Raw genomic sequence first — 19286 nt, forward strand, 5'->3', positions numbered from 1 at the left:
TTCACCCAGAGTTGGGCTTTAATAATCAGAGGTGTATAATTTGAATCAGTATTTATTATTCAACCCTTATAATGGCCTGACACCCCAATACCCTCTATTATTACTGATTTTATATACATGCTTTATAAGCAGTGTCTTCTTTTTGTCATATCTTCCAAAGATTTGGTATTATTAAAGCTTACTCTGTCAAAAAAAAGCACAAACTTATAACATAATTGGGGATTGTGATAGTGCTGCTGCAAACTACAGATGATATAAGTGAAAATTAAAGACAATACCATCGCCAATAATAATATGCAATGCAAACGTGTTGCTAAATAAGTCCAGTGAATAAAAAATATAAAGAAAATATATTTTTTTATATTTTTTTATATATATTGTTTATATATTTTTTATATATTTTTTTATATTTTTTATTCATTGGACTTATTTAGCACATACTTTTGCATTGCATGTTGTTATTGGCAACATCATTATTTTCACCTATATCATCTGTAGTTTGCAGCAGCGCTGTTAGTTATATTACCTATTGTTGTTTTGTGAGAACATCTAGGTCAGTGATCTCCAAACTGTGGCCCAGGGGACAAATGCAGCCCTTTGCCTGCCTTTATCCGGCCCTCGTGGGGCAACATAACTCCCACTAACACCAGCAATGGAGCAATATTTCCCCCGATAACTCCAACGAAGGGGCACTATTCCTCCCAATAACAACAACAATGGGCACTGGCGTCACCAGTGTGGGGCCAGAGGGCCCCATGCCCCCCTACATTGACATTATACTGTCTGACAACTTTCTTTAATGCCCTGTCTAAGTAGATTTGTCAGGACTGAGGGGAATCACTCATTGGGGTAATCCTGGCAATTCTGGACTGACAAATTGTGTGATTGTTGCCGGAGAGGAAAAATCTTCTCTTCATTAAAGAAATCAGTTTACCAGAAGATGTCAGATTTATCAGTCTGTTAGGTTATCCTGATTTGTGGATCAATATACTCACTATATAACAACGGATACTGTGACTTCTAGTATAAACTTTTTTTTTTTTTCCCCACAGGATATCAGCAAGCCTTATTCCCATGACTTGTCCCGCAGCCCTCAAAGTCTTAGTGACACCGGATACTCTTCTGATGGAATCTCCAGTTCTCAAAGTGAGATTGCAGGACTGCTACAACAAGAGGAAGAAAAACTGAACACAACTGGCATCTCTCAGCGCAGCCCACCAAGCCCATCTGAATTGACCAAGCTGGAGAGCTCTATGCGGCCCCTGTTGGAATCAAAGAGCGACAATGGGAAGTTGTTCCATAGCTTACGGGAAGATCAAAAACAAAAGCAGAGACCCAAATCACTAACCATTACACCCGAAGCGTTCGATTCTGATGAGGAACTGGAAGATATCCTGGAAGAAGATGAAGACTCTTTGGAATGGGAAAATCAGCGAGACCAAAGAGAGCGCATGGAGTCATCTGATGAATTTGGCAGCAAACTTCGTCATGATTATGTCGAAGACAGTAGTGAAGGTTTCTCACCTTTACCAACTAGGCAGCCTCAAGGAGGCTTCACCGATGAAGAGTTCATGAGGAGACAGTTATTAGAAATGAGTGCAGAAGAAGACAATCTTGATGATGAAGATGAACAATATAACCATAGCAAGTACAGCAGTGGTAAAAATGGACACAAAGCAGACTCAGAAAAATCCAAAAGTACCTCAAAGAGATCCCTTGCTTACAATTCATCTAACATATATGATGAGAATGGAAAAGGTATAGAGGTAGAAGATGAAGATATGACTGCATCTCAAGGGGGACTCCGACGGTTTAAGACTATTGAATTGAACAGCACAAACAACTACAATCGAGACATTGACCTTGACCATGAAGCAGACATTACTTTAGACAGGGAACCTGAATTAGAGATGGAAAGTCTGACTGGATCCCCAGAGGAAAGGTCTAGGGGAGAGTATTCATCCACGTTACCTGCAACAACTCCAAGTTACACCAGTGGTACATCACCCACATCATTATCATCCCTTGAAGAGGATAGTGACAGCAGCCCCAGTCGAAGACAGAGATTGGAGGAGGTAAAGCAGCAAAGGAAAGCTCGGCATCGCTCACATGGTCCCTTACTTCCTACAATTGAGGACTCCTCAGAAGAAGAAGAACTGCGAGAAGAAGAAGAGCTCCTTCGAGAACAGGAAAAAATGAGAGAAGTAGAACAACAAAGAATTCGAAGCACCGCACGCAAGACCAAAAGAGACAAGGAAGAACTAAGAGCACAAAGAAGAAGAGAACGATCAAAAACACCACCTAGCAATCTGTCTCCGATTGAAGATGCCTCACCTACTGAAGAAATGAGACAAGCAGCAGAAATGGAAGAGCTGCACAGATCTTCTTGTTCAGAATATTCACCATCTATTGACTCGGAGGCAGAGGGATTTGAGATCATGGCTTCAAAGCTTTACAAGTCAGGGAGCGAATACAATTTGCCTACATTTATGTCTCTGTACTCACCAACAGAAAAGACATCTGGCTGCGGTAACAAGCCACTGAAGAGTGCCGAAGAGGTCTACGAGGAGATGATGAGAAAAGCAGAAATGTTTCAGAAACAGCAGCAACCGCAACAAAATGTGATGTATGGAAACAGTTACCAGCAGGTTGGTTACGTGGGCACAGAAAGCCAGAACAACTTTGAGTACCAATATATTGATGAATATGGCTATGACAGTAGTAGACATGGTTCTACGCAGAATGACTACCATCTTGACATGTCAACCTCTGGAACAGTGTATGATGAAATTTTACAGACATCTCAAAATATTTCAAGAATGCATCAGTCATCTTCGATTGACTTCTCGTTACAGGATGATAAAAAGAAAGAAGCATACGCTGAAAAGCAATTTCTAAATGCTGAAAATGCATATAATGAAATGATGAAGCAAGTGAGTGGTCCTCTTACTCCTGGAACGAGTCCGACTCAGCTGGTTGCGCCGGTGTCCTTTTCATCTTCTGAAAGCAGCTCAGGAAGAGTCATACCCGATGTACGCGTTACACAGCACTTCTCCAAAGATGGACACGACCAGGCGAAACTCCACAGTTCCTCAACTGTACCCACCTCTAAGACAATGACATCAACTCACCAGTACGGCAAAGTGTCCACAGCTACTACATCTACTGGGACTGCCGATGCCTCATCTGCTTCTCCTTCTCACAGAAGCTACTCCCATTCCAGAGCAACTTCTGACTATAGCTCCAATGAAGAACAATATAGAAACAGAATGGCGGCAGATGTTAACACATCACCAAGAGATAATGTGCAGAATGTGGGGACAAATGTGTCACTGACATCAAAAGTTATTTCTTTTTTTAAGAGTTCTAGTCCCCCACTTTCCCCTACCTCTCCCACACAAAGTCCAACTCATTCCGCTCCAAGAATAAGTATGTCAACGGGAAACAGAAGTACTGCAGAATTTTCATCTCAGACTCAAATGATCCACAGGACTGATATAAGCGGGCCCTCTTCCTCTGGTGGCTCCTCCCCTATGATAGCTCATGGTACACAGACACCCGAGCGCACTAGGTCACCTCGTCTTTCTAGACAACAATCTTCTCAAGATTCTCCATTTATGGTTATTACACTAGCATCAGATACATCCAGCCAAACTAGGCCTAAGAGTGTTAGTTCCTCTACCTCACCAGTCACATCCCCTACTAGATTAAACCGCCAGCAAACCATTCACAGCTACAGCCAGCCATCAGCTAGTAGTTCACAATCCCAGCAAGAACAAATGCAGCCCAGCTACAGTAAGGGACACACAGTTGTAGAAAGAGCCCCTAATATGGCAATGCATACAGCTGCTAAAGGACAGCAGGCAGCAATGATAGATAGCTCATCCAACACTTATAACTGGGGTTCTTTGCCACCTGAGAATATCTCATTGTGTAGAATTTCTTCTGTACCTGGAACATCTAGGGTTGAGCCTGGGCCAAAGCCTAGCAGCAGTGCTGTTGATTTACGGACTGCAATGAAAACCACACCGGTCATTATGACCGACCAAGGCATGGATCTCACATCTGTGGCTACAGAAACAAGACGATACTCATTAACAATGGACCAATCCCCCACACGGCAGACTACAGCTGTGCAGCCTCTAATTGTAAATTTAAATGCCCAAGAGCAGCCACATGCTGTCATTGGCACGGCCACAACTGTCAGCATAACTGTTGCAACCTCCATGATTGTATCACAGCCAAAGCAGCCTGTAGTGTATGGGGATCCTTTTCAGAATAGGGTGGACTTTGGTCAGGGCACCGGAAGTGCAATGTGCTTGACCCAAGTCAGGCATATGGAACAAACAGCACAGCCTGGCATGAGGGCAGGGGGGATTAGTGCTGGCACTGCGGGACCTGTTGGAAAGCCAGAAGAGATTGGCACTATGCAGAAGGAGATGTTTGCCAGATACAATCTTCCAAGTCAGGTAACATCAGCGGTTAAGCGAGATATTGTATCACAGACTGGTAATGTTCAGAACATTGCTAACATCAGTGCCATGCCCAGACAGTTTCACCAGGAGCAGTCCATGGGTTATCCTGAAGCGTATAAGGGTGTTCCAGAGCCTAAATTACAACATCCACCGGTGAACATTGCTGGAGCCCAGCCCCACACCATGATGGTACAACTCGATGAGATGGAATCTAACACAGTTACAAAACTTGTGAAAGAAGAACAACCATCAAATGCTTTGGACCTAACAAACATGAAACCCGAGAGCCAGGTGGTGTGCTGCGATGTGGTCTACAAGTTCCCCTTTGGTGGAAGTTGTGCAGGTGGATATAACCCTAACGTAGCAGAAAAAAGTGCAGAACCAGCTCAAGCAGTCAGGCCTGGGGGTCAGTACTATGGGCAGAGAGAACAAGAGATTTCAGATAATTATCGTTATAGGGAGTCTAAACCGATGCCACCGGCACAACCAGCAGCCCCCGCACCACCCTCTCAGAATTTATATGAAGAGCAAAAATGTTATCCTTATCCTGGAAGACTGTATTCCTCCATGTCAGAGACCAATCTTTCAGATATGAGTTTATATAATCCCTACCATGCTAGCGGTGGAGAAAGTGCGATGGATCTATCTACAATGAAAAGCTCCTACAGCATGAACTTCTCTGATGGGAGCTACCTAAACCAGGGAATGCAGTATGGGTCCTTTACAGACTTACGCCAACCCACTGATTTATTTAATAACTCATTACCTATGAGACGGTACAATTCATTGTCTAATATATATTCTGATTACAGATATTCCTCTAGAGACCTGGCTAACTTTCAAGAGTCTAGCCTTGCTCAGTATAGTGCCACAACAGCTAGAGAAATCAGCAGGATGTGTGCAGCCTTAAATTCTATGGATCAGTATGGGGGTCGACATGCAAACAGCGCAGATATTTTGCATTATGGTCCTACCACAATAGGGGCAGGGCCTGCAGCAAACATGGTACATAGTCAGCAAGGAATTACACCCATTAGGCAAAACATGATGTATAGTCCCCATTTCCCAGACACACGTCAAGGCTTTGGAGGTTTAGGACAGTATAATGTTCCTGGTGGCCGGCCTTCATCTATTAGACAGATGTATCCATCTCCCGCTACCGTCAGAGCTGCCGATGGCATGATTTACTCAACAATAAATACACCCATTGCCTCCACTCTTCCAATTACCACACAGCCAGCACCTGTACTTCGGCCAATGATAAGAGGTTTGTACAGACCTTACGGCCCAGGGAACATCACGGCTGTACCACTGGCAAGCCTGACTAGAGTTCCACTTGTTGCTCCAAGGATGGCACTAGGATCACAACCTGTCTATCGTTACCCTGGAGTAAGTAGATTTCCTCCTGCTTCTACAGCGTCAGTAAATGAGGCTCCTGTTTACTTGGGAAAACCTGCTAGCACTATTACGTGTACAGTTACTACAAGTGCAGTGTCATCCCTCCCTGTTTCAACAGCCCCTACAACCATTGTTGCCTCAACTGTACATACAGAACCTACAATGGCAGCAACCTCCGAGGAGCATCCTGCTGCCTCCTCTGTGCAACAAGTGAATGCTAAAGATGCTGGACAACAGCCTGCCAACCAAAAGCTAGTTTCAGAAAGCCAGACAACCAGATCAGCTCATAAAGTCGCAAGTGAAAAAGAGGAGAAAGAGAAAGAAGAGGAGCGACAGAGGAAGCAGCAGGAACACCTTCTTCAGATTGAAAGAGAAAGAGTGGAAATAGAGGCTCTAAGACAAATGCGTTTACATGAAGAGCTGGAAAGGGAACGCTTAGAACTCCACCGACATAGAGAGAAGGAACAGATGCTCGTCCAGAGAGAGCTGCAAGAGTTGCAATCCATCAAGCATCAAGTTCTGCAGCAGCAGCAGGAAGAACGGCAAGCGCAGTTTGCCCTTCAGCGGGAGCAGCTGGCCCAGCAAAGGTTGCAGCTTGAACAGATTCAGCAGTTACAGCAGCATCTTCAGCAGCAAATGGAGGAACAGAAGAGACAAAAAACTGCACCACCTCCAGCCAATGAGCAGCCAGCAAGGCTGCCAGCCCAGACAGCAGCTGAAATTGCAATTGAAATGCAAAGAACCCTAGCACAAAGTGGGCAGTATTGGCCACCAATAAACCCTCCTTTCATGGCTATGGCGCCTACCGCGCCAGATATGCATGGACAACCACGACACCCTGGACCCCAGAGGCCACTAACTAATTCTGCTTCAGAGATGTCTCTTCAAACAGAAGAACAGTGGGAAGTAAACAGAACCATCAAGAAGAGAAATTCAATGCCAAGGCTAAGGGATGCTTATAACACCGAAGACGGTCACGAACCATACATTGTTAAGAAGATAACAGACAGCAGTGTCCAGACTGATGATGAAGATGGAGAAGAGAGGTTTTACATGTCACGACGCCGCAAAACAAAAAGAAGCACAGATTGTAGCGTTCAAACAGACGACGAAGACAATGCGGACTGGGAGCAGCCAGTCCGGAGACGTAGGTCCAGGTTTTCACGCCATTCTGATTCCAGCTCAGACATCAAGCATGATTCCAAAGGAACGTCGAGCATTGCAATCCAGACCATCAGTGATTGTTCAGTGCAAACCGAGCCAGACCAGCTTCAGAGAGTCTCTCCATCCATACATATCATTACTCCAGATCCCAAAGTGGAGATTATAAAATATATATCTGCTCCAGAGAAGACACATCGAGGTGAGAGCCTGGCCTGCCAAACAGAACCAGAGACTCAATCCCATGGCATTGTGGTACCACAGCTGAATGTTCCTACAACAATTACGCCTTATTCCTCCCATATCCAGACTGGAACATCTGGACCTTTAGATGCTAATATGTCAAGACAACATGGAACAGGAAAGTTCGAAAAGAAGAAACCCGATCCCCTGGAGATCGGTTATCAGTCCCACCTTCCCGCAGACAGTCTCTCTCAGCTAGTTCACAGACAGCCTCCCAAGTCCCCCCAAGTTCTTTATTCACCAGTATCTCCACTCTCACCTCACAGACTTCTGGAATCTACATTTGCTTCTAGTGAGAGACTCAACAAAGCTCATGTCACCCCGCAGAAACATTTTACAGCCGAAACCACCCAACGGCAGCAAATTCTTCCTCGTCCAATCAAAAGCATGCAAAGATCCTTGTCAGATCCAAAACCCATCAGCCCCACCTCTGAGGAGTCCACCAAGGACAGATTCTCTATGTATCAGCAACACTTGCTGCAAGGTGCCCAGGTAAGAGGTATTCTGTACTATCCTGCATAACATAACACTGACATTCCGTAGACACATACATCAAGCATTTTTCTATTTTGTTATGCTACCTTGTTTCCCCGGAAATAAGCCTGGTTCTTATATTAATTTTGGCAACAAAAGACATAGTAGGGCTTATTTTTGGGGTAGGTTTTAAGCCTCGTACACACGAGCGGGATTCCCGACGGGAAAAGATCCGTCAGAAATCTTGGTGGTAAAACTGAGAATCTGCTCGGTAACTTTTCCCCCGTACACGCGAGAGGTTTTCCCGTCGGGAAAACTCGGATGAGAGCTTTGGTCAGGAATCCCTACCGTGTGTATGCTCCATCGCAGTTTTTCCCATAGGAAAACTGCAGTGAAAAAGTTTGGCGGGAAAAAAGAGAGCAGGTTTTCTTTTTTGTCCGGCAGTTTTTGGTCATTTTTCCCGTCGGAAAAACTGCGAGGAGCATACACACGGTTCGGGATGCCCGGCCAAAAGCTCTCCTCGCAGTTTTCCGGCAACCTGGTCGTGTGTACGAGGCTTCACCATGTAATGTGCTGTCTTCTCTCCCCCTCTCCCTCCCTGCCTAACAGGAATGCCCAGTGTGAACTGAGTTAAAATGCTTGTAAAATCCTATAATCCACTCTATTACAGTAGTATATAATGTACAATGTGTGTGTTTCTGTAATATAATTGTGCCAAATACCTATAGCGCTGCTCTGCACTTCTGTGAGCTCTCTACCCTTCAACTATATTACATAAACACACATTGTACATTATATACTACTGTAATAGAGTGGATTGTAGGATTTTACAAGCATTTTAAACTAGGGCTTATTTTCGGGGTAGGGCTTATATTGCAGCCCACCTGGAAAATAACGTTTGGTCTTATTTTCGGGGAAACACGGTATGTTCAGTTTTTAATACATTCTTTAAATACGTGTACAAGAGTCTAATTGTGCTCTACCAGAGTCTCATTTAGAGACTGGTGGTGTGCGCATTTGTTTCGCTACCTATAATAATAGAATATGAGAAAGTCAGACACATATTGTTTTTTTTTTATGCTTACAAGAGTAGACATTTTTTTTTTCTTTTTTTTTTCATGAGATTCATCAGTGCCAATACAGACAGAGTGAATTAATAACCTTGATTTTAAGATACACCTATAGGACCCGCCAAGCTGCACAGGCTACAATATATTTCCATTAATATTTTCAGGATTATGTTTTTCATTTTTTTTTGAGGCCATGAAAATAAGACGAGCCAAGTTTAAATTTAGATGAACAAAGATAAAGTAGACCAAATAGAAATAATTCACAGATTCCCAGGTGGAGTGGAAAGTATAAAGCAGATTTAATTTTTAATAAGACAGCCATGGGTCTCCCAACCTGACTCACGTCATACAACCAAATTGTCTTATTCTGTTTTCTTCAGAATCGTTTGCCTGATTGGGATAGGGCTATCCTACTCCTATAAGGCTAGAATGTATAATATATAGCAGTGGTCTCCAGATTGCGGCCGGGGGGGGGGCGGATGTGGCCCTTTGCTTGACTTTATCCAGCCCTTGGGGTATTATTCCATCCACTGACTCCAACAATGGGGCACTTTAACTCCCACTGACATCCACAATGGGGGGAAATTCCTCCCAATGATGGGGCACTATTCCTCCCACTAACACCAAAGATGGGGCAATATTCCTCCCACTAACACAGATGATGGGGCACTATTCCTCCTACTTACACCAATGATGGTACACTAATTCTCCTACTAACACCAATGATGGGGCACTATTCCTCCCACTCACACTAATGATGGGACACTATTTCTCTCACTTACACCAATGATGGGACACTATTGCTCCTACTAACACCAAAGATGGGGCACATTTCCTCCTACTGGCACCAACGGTGGGGCATTATTCCTCCAACAATGATAAAACACTATTCCTGCCGCTGACACCAACAGTGGTGCACTATTTCCCCCCCCCCCCCCAATATTTTTCCCCCCAATGATGGGACATTGTTTACGTCCATTGATGCCAGGATTTTCTACTCCCACTTGCCAATGTCCCCTCTAAAGTCGGAAGGACAGTAAACTGGCCCTTTGTTTAGAGAGTTTGAAGACCCCTGATATATAGTTTACAGATGACACCATTTGGTTTTCCTTCAATAAACAGATTTATCAGTTACATAGATTTTGTTAGCAGTTTTCAGTTGCCTTAGGAAAAGTCACTTACAGTGGAACCTCGGATTACGAGCATAATCCGTTCCAGGAGAATGCTCGTAATCCAAACTACTCACATATCAAAGCGAGTTTTCCCATTAAAGTCAATGGAAACGAAAATAATTTGTTCCGCATTGACTTCAATGGCATGCAATGCCGCATGCGGCCAGAGGCAGGGGGGCGCCGGAGAATCTCGGAAATGTCCGAAAAACCCAGAGGACAACTCGGAAAGACTTTGTTCCCGAGATTTGCAGAGGTCAGCTGAGCTGTCCTCAGGCCTTTTCGTGCATTTCCGAACGGTGCCAATCGGCTGCGTTCAGCTTGGATCCGGTGCCCCCCACCTCAGGCCAAACGCGGTACTGCTTTGGCCTGAATCGTCTTCGTTTTGCGAGACAACACTCGCAAACCGAGTTACGATTTTTAAGAATACAGTGCTCGTATTGCGAAGCGCTCGTTAACCGCGTTACTCGCAATCCGAGGTTCCACTGTACTTATTTTCTTTCTTTTTTTGGACAATAGTTAGCTTGTTGTTAATTGTGAATACCTTGGCAGTCTACACATGTATTTTATTCATTGTAGATTTCAGCTTTCCAGCCAAATACTTTGACACGCAAAGTGAAGCGGACTCTACCCAGTCCACCTCCTGAAGAAGCTCATCTTCCTCTCACCACAAGTCAGGCGCACACCCAAATGTACATGCCGAATCTCAATCAGAGGATGACAACAGGGCAACCAATTCAGCTACCAAAAGTTGGTTTTATGAAAACTCTCGACCATGACCTGAAGATTGTAGAGCAAGAATCGACAAAACTTCGCAAGCAGCAAGCAGAACTGGAAGAAGAAGAGAAGGAGATTGATGCTAAACTAAAATATCTAGAGCTTGGTATCTATCAGAGGAAGGAGTCTGTGGTGAAGGAAGTGGGTGGTAGAAGAGATGTCCCTTACCTCAGATCTATGGGTGAAAACAGGGATTACATGTCAGACAGTGAACTCAACAATCTTCGGATTTCTGGTTATGACGGCAACAACCTATTGAACAGGACAGGCCCCGCCCCTCAATATTCAGAGTTACAGAATCCACAGCAGTTTCAAACATCAGCTTCCTCTTACATATCTAACTCCTACCAGTACACCACCGGCCAAACAGTTACCCCAGTCACTACGTCTCTCCAACAAACCAGATTCGAGCAATCCCAATATCCTGTATCTACTAATGGTCCATCTCAAAATAGCTTTCAGACTCAAATATCTAATTATCCTACACAAACTTCATATCAGACTCACAACATTGCCCCAACAACAAGTTATCAGACAGAGTTAGGCCTGCAAAGTCATACAGGTTTCCGGCCACCACCACATCCTAATTATCAAGCCCACACTACCTATGCAAATCAAACACCATTACAAACTTCTTTAAACTCAGGTTTTCCATCACAAGCAGACACTTTTAGCAGCCACCAAAAGCCAAGGCAGACATCCCTGGCTGATCTAGAACACAAAGTTTCTACAAATTATGAAGTGATAGCAAATCCTACTGTGGTCATATCCTCGGCAACTCCAGATACGGCCTTCAGTAGCACAACTGCAGCTAGCACTTTTGACCAGTACAAGGCAGGGGATGCAAGGCAGACTGACAGAGGTAATGGAGCAGAAAGCCCCTCAAATAGTTACACATCAGACTCCCATTACACAAATCTGGAACAAAATATCCCTCGAAACTATGTGATGATTGATGATATAAGTGAACTGACTAAAGAGAACCCACCAGTATCAGAAAGCCAAAAAGTCGAACCTCCTTCTCAGCCTCATCATCAAAATAACAATGGCCGTCACATCAAGGAGAAAAACGGTCATATGGAAAGCGATAGTTTAAGTAAGCCGTGTTGTTATGCCAGAGCAGAGGAAGAGTCGGAAGAGGATGGTTATGATCACCACAGCTCAGATTATCGTGGAAGAAACAGCTATCAACGTAGCAGCGATGGTAACGGTCGTGATTCTTCTGGTGGCTCTTACTACTATGTAGATAATGATTCTCGACACCCGTCACGGGTAGATAAACATGGTTCTAGCATGGGAATGCCAAAACACCCGTCCAAAAATTTGGCTCCAGCTGTTGTGTCATCCAAGCGCAGCAAGCACAGAAAACAGGGAATGGAACAGAAAATTTCCAAATTTTCTCCAATTGAAGAAGCTAAAGATGTAGAATCTGACCTCGCAGCTTCCTATCCAGTGACAACATCAATGAGCAACAGCTGTAGTGTGTCCTCAAGAGCAAAAAAACTTCAGGATGAGATAACATACGGCCTAAAGAAAAATGTGTACGAGCAGCAAAAATATTATGGAATGTCAGGTAGAGACATGGTAGAAGAAGACGATAGAATTTATACTTCAAGCCGATCAAGGTCAGCATCCAGTTATGGTCTGGAAAAATCAAGCCGTGATTCAGGAAGCAGTAGGAGCAAATCCTACGAAAGGGACTCATCAGACAGATATCACAAGTCAAGCTCCAAACCTTCTACGCTCACTATGAATCAAAGTCGGGGACGAGCCCCAATGCGATCGCAGGCTTCCGAAGAAGAAAGTCCCGTCAGCCCAGTCGGAAAGTCTGTGTCCCGTTCAGGTGGTGGAATGTCCCAGCCCCCAGCGGATAGTTGTCCCCAGTTCTGCTCGAGCCACTCACTGCCTGACGTACAAGATCATGTAACGGAGGTGCCAAGAAACCATGTATACAAGCCAGAAGAAGCTTACATGATGGACGATTCACACTGTGTTGTGTCAGACAGTGAAGGTAAACACTATAAATGGTGAGATCTCAGCATGCTGGAATCGAGAGTCTCATTTTTCTGTCCCCATGCTGTTCATAGCATGATATGCCTTCCTGAATTTGCATGATGTGCCTTTCTTATTCATCTTATTTTTGTGTCAGCATGGTGCTGTTCAGGCTTTTCATTTGTGTTTTTTTCTGTTTCATGTCGTTGATTATGGTGCGTCCCGATATTATTTTTTGTCAGTCAGTTGATTTCTTGGTTTCTTTGGTGTTTTTCCACCACTTTTGCATGTTATCAGCTGCTTCCTGTCCATTTGTTGCATGGCTTCAGTCTATCTACGCTTCATCATTGGCCACAACAGCTGATCGTGATTTGTTTTTTGGTTTCCAAAGCCTATCATTTGGGTCAGGAGGAAACCGATTGGTTTGATAAACCAAGAGAAGCTCGTTCAGAGCGGTCAAGGTATCATGGCAGCCACACATCGATTCAGAAAAAGATTCCAGTTAAGCACACGTATCATGATTACGATGAGCCTCCAGATGAGGATATGTGGCAACATGATGAATATTCTCAGCCTCGCCATTCTTCTTCTAAAGATCATAGACATCACGGAGATTCTGGAAGACATTCCTCTTCCCGTCATATAGAGGAACAGCAAAGGCGATCGTCCAAGCCGCATCCCAGGGACCAAGGGCGTCATGAATCTCGACCACATTCCCAACCGTCGTCGTCTTTGAAGAAATCACAGCAGCCAGATGCAAGGTCACAGGGTGGATATCCACCAGGTTCTGAGTATTCACAGCAGTCAAGGCAATCATCCAGTTATCACCATAGTTCGGAATCACAGAAGTCCCAAAGACCGTCCCAAATACCCCAGCAACAAAAGGCGGATCCTCACCACCAGATTCCGCAGCAAACTAAGCAGTCTCAATTAGTCCAGCCGCAACAAACAAGACCGCAGTCTCAGCAACCAATTTCAAGGCAACAGCAGCAGATGGGACCATCACAACCATCTTCTCACCCGTCTTCTCATCAGCCGAGCTCGCATCCAACATCTCACCAACCGTCTTCACACCAAACTCATCCTCCGTCTCAGCATCAACCAGGTTTGTCTCAACCAGCAAGAGTACAGGGACAGCAGCATCAACCGCAGCATCAACAGCAGCAGCAATCTACAGGCCAAGGACTGCCAGCTTCTCGACAGCAACAACCTCAGCAGCAGCCACAAGGGAGTCAAGGTCAGGCAACCTCAAGAACACAACTGCCGCAGCAACAGCCGCAGCAACAGCCACAGCAACAGCCGCAGCAACAGCCACCGCAACAGCCGCAGCAACAGCCACCACAACAGCCGCAGCAGCAGCAGCCGCCGCCGCCACAACAAGCAGTAAAACAAACACAACAGACCTTGCAGTCCAGTGTTCCATCAACTGTTCCAGTAAGTATTGTTATTATTATACTATTATTATTCATGATTTATATAGCGCCAACAGATGGTGCGGCTCTTTATAATATAAAGTTAATAAAATTTTGTTACAAATGTCACCAGTAGATCTCACTAAACAAACAGTATCAGTGCTAATGTACAAAAGCCTAGAACTTTATTACACACGATCGGATTTTCCGTCGGAAAAACCTTGGATGGTTTTTCTGATGGAATTCCGCTCAAGCTTGGCTTGCATACACACGGTCACACAAAAGTTCTCGGAACTTTCTTCCGTCAAGAACGCGGTGACGTACAACACTACGACGAGCTGAGAAAATTAAGTTCAATGCTTCCGAGCATGCGTCAAATTGTTTCTGCACATGCGTCGGAATTTTGCGTGTCGGAATTGCTACAGACAATTTTCGACGGAAAATTTGAGAACCAGCTCTCAATCTTTTTTTGGTGGAAATTCCGACAGCAAAAGTCCAGATGGAGCATACACACGGTCGGAATTTCCGTTCAAATTTAATGGTGTCCCAGTCTTAGTCCGTAGGGTTCAATATTGGGTTGGCCCACCCTTTGCCGCTATAATAGCTTCAACTCTTCTGGGAAGGCCGTCCACAAGGTTTAGGAGGGTGTCAATGAGAATGTTTGACCATTCTTCCAGAAGTGCATTTGTGAGGTCAGGCACTGATATTGGATGAGAAAGCCAGCTCGCAGTCTCCGCTCTAATTCATCCCAAAGGTGTTCTATTGGGTTGAGGTCAGGACTCTGTGCAGGACAGTCAAGTTCCTCCACCCCAAACTCGCTCATCCATGTTTTTATAGATCTTGCTTTGTGCACTGGTGGGCAGTCATGTTGGAACAGGAAGGGGCCGTCCCCAAACTGTTCCCACAAAGTTGGGAGCATGAAATTGTCCAAAATGTCTTGGTATGCCGACACCTTAAGAGTTCCCTTCACTGGAACTAAGGGGTCAATCCCAACCCCTGTAAAACAACCCCACGCCATAATCCCCCCTCCACCAAATGGTTTGAACCAGTGCACAAAGCAAGGTCCATAAAGACATGGATGAGTGAGTTTGGGGTTAAGGAACTTGACTGGCCTGACCTCAACTAGATAGAACACCTTTGGGATGAAGTAGAACGGAGACTGCAGGCCAGGCCTTCTTATCCAACATCAGTGCCTGACCTCACAAATGCTCTTCTGGAAGAATGGTCAAACATTCCCATAGACACCCTCCTAAACCTTGTGGACGGCCTTTCCAGAAGAGTTGAAGCTGTTATAGCTGCAAAGGGCGGGGCCAACTCAATATTGAACCCTACAGACTAAGACTGGGATGCCATTCCTGACAATACTGGCCCAGATTCAAGAAGCAATTGCGCCTGTGTAACCATAGGTTACACGGCGCAATTGCTTACTTGCTCCGGCGTAGCGAATGCTCCTGATTCAGGAACATAGCTACGCCGACTGCAGCCTAAAATCTGCGTGGCATAAGGCTCTTATGCCACGCAGATTTTAGGCTGCATTCTAGCGATGACCGCTAGGGGGCGCTCCCATTGTGATCTGTGTATAGTATGCAAATTGCATACTAACACCAATTCACAACATTGCGCGAGCCCTGCGTACGCAAATTACGTAGTTTCGCGTAACGTTACACATCCTAATAGCAGGCGCAGCCAATGCTATAGGATACCCACGTTCCCGCGTCGCGAGATTTAAAATCGACGTCGTTTGCCTAAGTGATTCGTGAATGGCGCTGGACGCCATTCACGTTCACTCTGAAGCAAATGACGTCCTTGCGACGTCATTTGCCGCAATGCACGTCAGGAAAGTTTCCAGACGGAGCATGCGCTCGGCGCGGGAGCGCGCCTAATTTAAATGATTCCCGCCCCCGGCGGGATCATTTACATTGCGCGCACTTACGCCGGGCAATTTTGCCGGCGCGCCCTCGCAATTTACAGAGCTACTGCTCCGTGAATCGAGGGCAGCGCAAAATATTTGCGTGGGCGCAGGGCAAAATCGTTGCCCTGTGCCTCCGCAAATAAAGCGCAAATGTACCTGAATCTGGGCCATAGTGTATAATTATAAGGGAAGACAAAGGTAGAATGCCTCTTAACCAACCCAGTGCTCGTTAAAGTGAATGACCTGTTCACTTTAACGAGCATCGGGTCAGATTGACAGCTGACTGGGGGGGATACATTAACCACTTAAGCCCCGGACCAAAATGCAGGTAAAGGACCAGGCCCCTTTTTGCGATTCGGCACTGCGTCGCTTTAACTGACAATTGCACGGTCGTGCGACGTGGCTCCCAAACAAAATTGGCGTCCTTTTTTTCCTACAAATAGAGCTTTCTTTTGGTGGGATTTGATCACCTCTGCGTTTTTTATTTTTTGTGCTATAAACAAAAATAGAGTGACAATTTAAAAAAAAATGCAATATTTGTTTTACTTTTTGTTATAATAAATATCCCCCAAAAAATATATAAAAAAAAACATATTTTTTTCCTCAGTTTAGGCCGATACGTATTCTTCTACGTATCTTTAGTAAAAATCGCAATAAGGGTTTATCGATTGGTTTGCGCAAAAGTTATCGGGTCTACAAAATAGGGGATAGTTTTATGGCATTTTTATTATTATTATTTGTTTACTAGTAATGGCGGCGATCTGCAATTTTTATTGTGACTGCGACATTATGGCGGACCCATCGGATACTTTAGACACTATTTTGGGACTATTGTTATTTATACAGCGAACAGTGCTATAAAAATGCACTGATTACTGTGTAAATGTGCCTGGCAGAGAGGGGGTTAACCTGTAGGGGGCGGGGAAGGGGGTTAAGTATGTCCTAGGGAGTGATTCTAACTGTGGGGGGGGGGCTGGGTTACAAGTGACACGGCATTGATCGCTGCTCCCGATGAGAGGGAGCAGACGATCGGTGTCCTGTCACTAGGCACATATGTGAAAGATTCAAGAGAAACTTGAAGAAAGCATTTACACAGATTTATTCTTCTTTCCCATTCCAGCCAAAAGTCGAGCCGGTGGACAGTTCCAAGACTGCTGCAAAACCGACTCCTCCTCCAGTCAGGGCACCACAGGCTCCAGTGGCAGGACCAGCTGCAGGTAAGCTGATGGCATGCCGTAAACCCAGATACCAAGGATAAGGGCTCTTTCACACGGGCGGCCCATTCAGGTCCGCCTGACAGTTTTTTCGGCAGACCTGAACAGCGCTCCGTGCTCCTCTAAGGAGCCGCGGATGTCTGCGGTGACATGCCCGCTGACATCCGACCCGCGCCGATCCGCCAAGGTATGACGGAGGAAAAACCTACTTTTCCATCTGTCAATATGATCGGGTGAACGCGGACAGACGGTCTGTGTTCATCCGATCCCCCCCATAGGGGAGAGCGGAGAAAAGACAGGGCGGTCCCTGCACAGTGTGCGGGGAGCGCCCTGTCATCCGCCGGCTCACCGGGGATCAACGGAGCGATCCCCGCTGAGCAAACGAAGGTTCACGGGGCGGATCATTACTGATCCGCCCCGTGTGAAAGGGGCCAAACTCGCCAACAAATACGGGCAGTGTTGAATTGTAAGTCTTGTTACTTGCTGCACATTTGCACTGGTAAGTTGTACACTTGCAGAGCACAAATTCTTGTTGACACTTTTCCAATTTGTAGCAAATTTTCATGGTAAAGTTGCCTGTGGTGAGTCTACAGCAAGAGCAATGCAAGTCTACAGTAGTGCCCCCCTGTGGTGGGATGACTGTTGCACAACATAACCGAACCAGAACTTCCAGCAGACTTGCAGAATGTTTGCAAAGAAAGTTGATCTGGAGTCACGCAATGCGGACTTTCTGCAATTGTGCAACAAACTTGTGAAGCCCGGCAAGTCTAGCAATAGCTCAGCAAGTCATTTTTAAACTTGCAGCACAATTGCTTGCTATCTGGGCAGGGGTTGATTTACTAAAGGCAAATAGACTGTGCACTTTGCAAGTACAGTTGCTGCAGAGCTTAGTAAATGAGGTAAAGGTTCACGTTGCAAAGACTACCCAATTACATGCAAGTAAAATAAAAAAACAGCATTGAAAAGTGGCGCTATAACAGCGGTAAAGCGCCCCTTTAGCAGCCGAAAAGCGCCACTATAACAGCTATAATGCGCGTCACCAGTTTCCGAAAGAAGCCGAACTGCGAGTCGGCGCTATACGGCGCCTGGGCACCGACGTTCGGCTTTTTTCCGCAAACTGGTGACGCGCCTTTTGCGCCGGGAGGGCAAGCTTTTGTCAAACGTCAATCAGCATACTGTACATGTTGGCAGTATGCTGGATTGAATGGTATATACTTGTTTTTAGGGTGAACCTCCAATTTAAGTGCCGCTATAACAACGATAAAGCGCCCCTCTAGCAGCCGAAAAGCGCCGCTATAACAGCGGTTAAGTGGCGCTATAACAACGGTATAGCGCCCCTCTAACAGCGGTTAAGTGCCGCTATAACAGCGGTTAAGTGCCGCTATAACAGCGGTAAAGCGCCCCTCTAGCAGCCAAAAGCGCCGCTATAACAGCGGTTAAGTGCCGCTATAACAGCGGTAAAGCGCCCCTCTAGCAGCCAAAAGCGCCGCTATAACAGCGGTTAAGTGCCCCTCTAGCAGCCGAAAAGCGCCGCTGTAACAGTGGTTAAGTGCCGCTATAACAGCGGTAAATCGCCCCTCTAGCAGCCGAAAGCACCGCTATAACAGCGGTAAAGAGCCCCTCTAGCAGCCGAAAAGCACTGCTATAACAGTGGTTAAGTGCCGCTATAACAGCAGTAAATCGCCCCTCTAGCAGCCGAATGCACCGCTATAACAGCGGTTAAGTGCCTCTCTGGCAGCCGAAAAAGCGCCGCTATAACAGTGGTCAAGTGCCGCTATAACAGCGGTAAAGCGCTGCTAAGCTTTACCCCTAACGTGGCCCGCGCCCCAGTGTGAAAGGGGTCTTAAAGTCACTTCCAGTTTTCCGTTGTTAGGATCTTGTGATCACTTTATATGATAAGTAGAAGAGAGAGGAAGGTGGATGGGGGGTGCATGTGGGAGACGCTGTACAGCCTTCTCAGCCTTCCACACTCTCTGACCTCTCTGACAT

General features: G+C 45.6%; 1 protein-coding gene across 1 annotated transcript in view; it reads left to right on the forward strand.

Annotated features, from left to right (window-relative positions):
- BSN (bassoon presynaptic cytomatrix protein) overlaps nucleotides 1-19286 on the forward strand; it is a 144853-nt gene that overhangs the window by 116684 nt on the left and 8883 nt on the right. The window contains exons 5-8 of the mRNA XM_040358816.1: nucleotides 1053-7769; nucleotides 10570-12778; nucleotides 13151-14193; nucleotides 17204-17300. Of these exons, the coding sequence (XP_040214750.1) occupies nucleotides 1053-7769; nucleotides 10570-12778; nucleotides 13151-14193; nucleotides 17204-17300 (10066 nt within the window). The remainder of the gene's footprint in view (nucleotides 1-1052; nucleotides 7770-10569; nucleotides 12779-13150; nucleotides 14194-17203; nucleotides 17301-19286) is intronic.

This window comes from Rana temporaria, chromosome 7, assembly GCF_905171775.1.
Source record: "Rana temporaria chromosome 7, aRanTem1.1, whole genome shotgun sequence".
Lineage (NCBI taxonomy): Eukaryota > Metazoa > Chordata > Amphibia > Anura > Ranidae > Rana > Rana temporaria.